At 41.9% G+C, this 5,603-nt stretch overlaps 1 protein-coding gene across 1 annotated transcript; it reads left to right on the top strand.

The window, feature by feature from the left end:
- Nucleotides 1-806: 806 nt before the first annotated feature.
- On the top strand, nucleotides 807-3,960 carry LOC308150112 (interferon a3-like; the record flags this gene model as incomplete). Its single annotated transcript, XM_080522977.1, has 4 exons — nucleotides 807-947; nucleotides 1,867-2,016; nucleotides 3,479-3,550; nucleotides 3,865-3,960. 4 exons carry the CDS (start codon nucleotides 807-809, stop codon nucleotides 3,958-3,960), a joined length of 459 nt encoding a protein of 152 aa, XP_080379103.1.
- Nucleotides 3,961-5,603: the final 1,643 nt, after the last annotated feature.

Raw genomic sequence — 5,603 nt, 5'->3', positions numbered from 1 at the left:
CAGGGTGTCTTGAGACGCACTATACACATTAGTATTATTCATTAGGCTATTTGCTAAACACTATGAACAATAAATGCAATACAAACAATATGATGTAACACCAAACCAGAGACCCCCAAAACGCAAGACAAGACACCTCCCCAGAGCAGACAGGTGCGCCGTGAAAGTGAGTGACGTCACTGCGAAATAGAAAACGCAGAGGTGAGAGAAAGTCGCGAGCGGTTCTGACGTCACGTCTCTCTTCACTTTCACTTTTCGTTTGCAGCGCGAGGCGGCGGACAGCTCCGACGCCGCGGGGACACGCGCCGATTGTGGATTGAAATCTGAACGAAACCCGCTTAAATCATCTCTAAACCGAACCGCATTCTTCTGAAGTGTGATACGGAGAATCGACTTCGAGGCGGATTTTGTTGTCGTCTTGTTCCAGAAGAGGAATGAGAAATGAGATGTGAAAGTGTGGTTGTAACCAGAGAACACCGAGCTGCGAGACTACCGTCTTTATCTCACCACAATTCTACTGAAAGCAGATGTGGAAACAGTCAAATATGTTTTCAGTGGGAATATGTAGTTTTGTTCCTTTCGCCCGGTCCGGAGCCAGAGGACGGGCCGCGGACGGTGTTCCTGCCGCCTTGCAGCGCCACCGGCCGGGGGAAACCGGGGAAAGTGAAAGTCTCCCCCCCCGCTGCCTGAGTTGGGAATTTCTCCCCCGTTTTCCCTTTCCTAACTCCAGACATATAAACAGCACAGGTAGGTACCATGTTCACATCCCGCTGGGAAACTAACAGGAGACTAAAGTGTATCTCGACATGTACACGAGCACCATGCAGACCTGGACGTGTGTTTTCATTCTTCTCTGCAGCGCGCCGACGGCGTGTCAGGGATGCGACTGGCTACGTCACCACTACCGGTACCTGAGCAACGAGTCGTTGTCGCTCGTGGACACGATGGTGAGTTAACGGTTATCGGAGCTCTGCACGGTGACACAAGGCAGCCTTCTGCAGACACACCTCAGCCTCACGTGCTGAGATACAACGAGGTTTATGTGATTGTTGTGATTGTTATTGTCACTTCGTTGCATTGCTGATGAGCTGACTTGCCCTGAGCATTTCATTACAGCGTCTACGGCTGTATTATGTTGACAAATCAACTTTGATTTGATTCGTAGGATATTGACAATGTGAATGTCTGAATAATAATCTAGGAGAGAATTAACTGTCAAAGTAACACTCAAGTTTAAAAGTCTTGTTTATTATTAGAGATTTAACAACGTCTGATGTCTGTGAATGACCTCCACACTCTGCAAGCATTTGTCTTAGACCAGGCTGCCTGACTGAGATGATCTGTGACTTAACATTTTTATCTGTGTGTGTGTGTGTGTGTGTGTGTGTGTGTGTGTGTGTGTGTGTGTGTGTGTGTGTGTGTGTGTGTGTGTGTGTGTGTGTGTGTGTGTGTGTGTGTGTGTGTGTGTGTGTGTGTGTGTGTGCGTGCGTGTGTGTGTGTGTGTGTGTGTATGTAGGGAGGAGAGTACACCCAGGAGCACATGCCGGTATCTTTCCCGTATTCTCTGTACAGTCACATCCATCAGGCTGAGGTAAGAGACATCTGACATGCTGAAATAATGTTGCTAGATAGATAGATAGATATATAGATAGATCGATCAATCGATAGATCAGAAACTGTAAAAAGTAAAGATATATATCTTAAATCTATCTATCTATCTATCTTATCTATGCTTGTTCTTTCCATGGAATGAAGTGTCTTTGAGGACTGAGAAAATATAAATTATTCGCTATACAAAATAAATGCATTATTATCATTGTTGTTGTTGTTGTTGTTGTTAATAACAGTATCTCTCTCTTGGTCCAGTACTCAGACAGAGTGTGGTTCCTGAGCGAGGCGATCCGCCACATCAGGGATCTGTTGGAGGGAAACACGGAGGCCGTCACCTGGGACCAGACCCGCCTGGAGCACCTCCTTCTCATCCTCCACCGCCAGTCTGACAACCTCACAGCCTGCGTGAGTCTACTGTTATAACCCTAACCCTACTGTTATAACCCTAACCCTACTGGTTATACTGGTTATACCCCTAACCCTACTGGTTATACTGGTTATACCCCTAACCCTACTGGTTATACTGGTTATACCCCTAACCCTACTGGTTATAACCCTAACCCTACTGGTTATACTGGTTAAGTGTTCTATTGTTCCATTCCATTCTATTATGTTATATTATGTTGTGTTGTGGTGTGTTGTGGTGTGGTGTGGTGTGTTGTGGTGTGGTGTGGTGTGTTGTGGTGTGGTGTGTTGTGGTGTGGTGTGTTGTGGTGTGGTGTGGTGTGTGGTGTGGTGTGGTGTGGTGTGGTGTGGGGTGTTGTGGTGTGGTGTGGGGTGGTGTGTGGTGTTGGGTGTGGACACTGTGGTGTGTTGTGGTGTGTGGTGTGGGGTGTTGTGGTGTGGGGTGTGTTGGGAATTTGTATTAAAATCACTAGAAGTGATAAATCATGTACTATGTGCTCATTTAAATAATATGTGAATGCGGTCAGTTGAGAACAATAGGAAGGTCACGCAAAGCCAAAAGAGAGGTTCTGTTTTTGAGCGACAAGAAGAAATACAAGCTCCTGACTAAAAGAACGTTTTATGATTCAAACTGCCTGTAAATTACTTATTTTTACCTATGTGCTAACAACCATTTTACACCTGCTGTTATAATATTCTATTTTTCTGTACTTTCATAACTAATGATTAATGATAAGTCTATTCTTCTAACTTGTAAATTGAATCCTAATATTACTGTGTAACTTCAATAAGTTGTGTTTTCACAAGACATTCTGATAAGGACACTGACACAATGCTCTGCTCATACAAAGTACGATATCACCATGGGAACGGGAGGCCAACAGGACACACGGCTGATAACACACAGTACACTCTCGCGCACCCACACAGAGAGAAGTTGAAGGCCATGCTAACGAGCAGCTGCAACGGATTTTGTACGGACAATTGGAAAACTACTAGATAGGGGGGGGGGAGGCACCACCCAGCCCCAAATGTTAAATCAAATGTATAAAGACTGTGTACGAAGGCTAAAGGGGACTCTTGTTTTAGCGGAGCCACTGCAGTTAACTTGTTGACGGCTAGCTGAGATAGGCCTGCAGAGGTGAAACTAGAAAAGACTCTTTTCCATGGAAATGAACTATTATTGCTTGCTGATGTGCTTGAATAAATATTATCTTAATGAACAGTTCAGTAGTGGTGCCTAATATTTGATTGGATCATATCCTCTTAAGAAGTGATATCAAGGACGTCTCGTTGAGATTAAACGAACTCGCTTGTAAGTGACGACTCAATTAAATCGATTCTGGAGAAGTTGATCGCCTTACAGGTGGGGTGTTGTGGTGTGGTGTGGGGTGTTGTATTCTAGCTGTTCTTATCTTACGTTCAGGTAACTCAGAGGCTAACGTGTTGTTGTGGTGTGCAGGTGTCAGACAGGAAGCCAGACAAGAGGCTGGAACGCTACTTCAGGAAGCTGAAACACAGGGTCCTCAGGATGGTGAGGTCACCTCCAGTCATAATAACAATCATAATAATCACAATCATAATAATCATAATCATATAACATCAGCATTATAATAATCATATAACATCATCATTATAATAATTATAATGATAACAATCATACAAATAATAGTAATAATAATATGATAGTAATAATAATAATAATAATAGTAATAATAATAATAATAATAATAGTAATAATAGTAATAATATGATAGTAATAATAATAATAATAGTAATAATATGATAGTAATATTATTATTAATAATAATGATAATAATAATATGTGTTATGTATTGTTTGTTGCAGAAGTACAGTGCTCAGGCGTGGGAGCTCATCAGGAAGGAGACCAGAGATCACCTCCTGAGGCTGGACATCCTGGCAGCTCAAACCAGGAGGCTCTGACCCCTGGTCACCTGACCAAACCAGTTTATAAAGCGTCCATCAAACTGATACTGTTTGTAATGTTACTTACATTTTGTATTTATTTATTCTATTTATATGTGTAATTGTGTTGCACATTTTTAATAATAATTTATTCATATTATGATGTATTATTATATTTATTTATGTATATTATGATGTATTACTATATTTATGTATATTATGATGTATTAGTATATTTATGTATATTATGATGTATTAGTATATTTATTTATATGTTGTATTTACTTTTGAGGCCTATGGAATTCCTGTGGAATGTGAACTATGTTGCCTACATTGCTTTACACTGGAAGTGTAAAAAACTCAAACGAGAATAAAACCTTGTTGTGAACATCGTCTCATTCTGTTCTTGTGTTACTGAGAGTGGATGTAACATTATAGCACAGGGATATAGATATTTTAAATTATTAATATTGAAAGTACAGGGGTGGGCAGGACATGTACCCCCAAATAATCAATTGTATATGACGTGTAGGTCTGCATCTGTATGAAAACTGTTAATTTGGAAACATTTGGTTAACTTAAACCGAAACTCAGCCAGTATAACCCAACCACACAGGGGCTTTTAGAGATTCATAAGGTGGGTGTCAGTAAGATGACTGGTCCAACGTATTTGTGCTGCTCCCTGATTGGGACAGCGATTATGTCCAAGAAGAAAGGTCATTACACGTTTTGATTATTATTAACACTAAACATGAGATGATAATGTTCGCCTTTGAAATGTGTTCAGTATTGGTGCCACTCAGTTTTCCTGGCCGAGAGCTCGTTCTTTTGCTGTCGAAATGCAAAGATCTGGTTGGAGATTTGGCACCAGCACCGGCCCTCAAACTGCCTTGGTGGAAGGGGTAATAAAGACCTCCTCCCCCCGCTTGGATTTGTTGCTTTGGATAAAGGTGTCTGCTAAATGTCTACAGTGAAAACATGTAAATGTACAGCATCACAAAACACCAAATCTGTTATTAAAACACAAAAAGACACGCGCTGCCAACCAACTAGCCTATACGCTATTGTTTCTAAGAAGACAACACTGACAGTTTTCAGCAGTAAATGTAATGATAACATGAGGTACACTATTGCATTATTGGGGATATTTTGAACAGTTTAAAAAGTCCCGATACTTGTTAGGGACTAGGGATAGTACTGCGGCCAAAACCTTTTACCACTCTGCCGTTACCCTTCCACTTCCCTCTCACTTCAAGCCCCGTGCTTTCATCCCCCTCAGAGGGGACGCATGCACAGGTCTCTGCATTCATCTCATCCTGTATCCTGAATCTAGCTACCCCCCCAATTCGCACACCCAAACCCCCCCATCCCGTCCCCCCTCCCCACCCCCATCAAAGAAAACCCAGAACACTCTCTCATCCAGCAAGGACACGGTCATCCAGCAAGAGATAAGCACCTCTGCTATTCCTACACGGATTACTGCTAGACAAAACAATTACAACTACCCCTCAGCACATCCTGTACGTAAATCAAGGCTAATAACTGTTACCTGTGAGACAACTGTGTATTCAAACTGTGATGCAAAGTTCATGCAGCTGAAATTAGCTCTTTTTAATGTCAGAGCTTTGAAAAATAAATAATTCTTGATTAATGACCTGATA

The sequence above is a fragment of the Nansenia antarctica genome (genome assembly GCF_963989245.1).
Source record: "Nansenia antarctica genome assembly, chromosome: 2".
Lineage (NCBI taxonomy): Eukaryota > Metazoa > Chordata > Actinopteri > Argentiniformes > Microstomatidae > Nansenia > Nansenia antarctica.
This window is presented reverse-complemented; position numbering and strand designations above follow the sequence as displayed.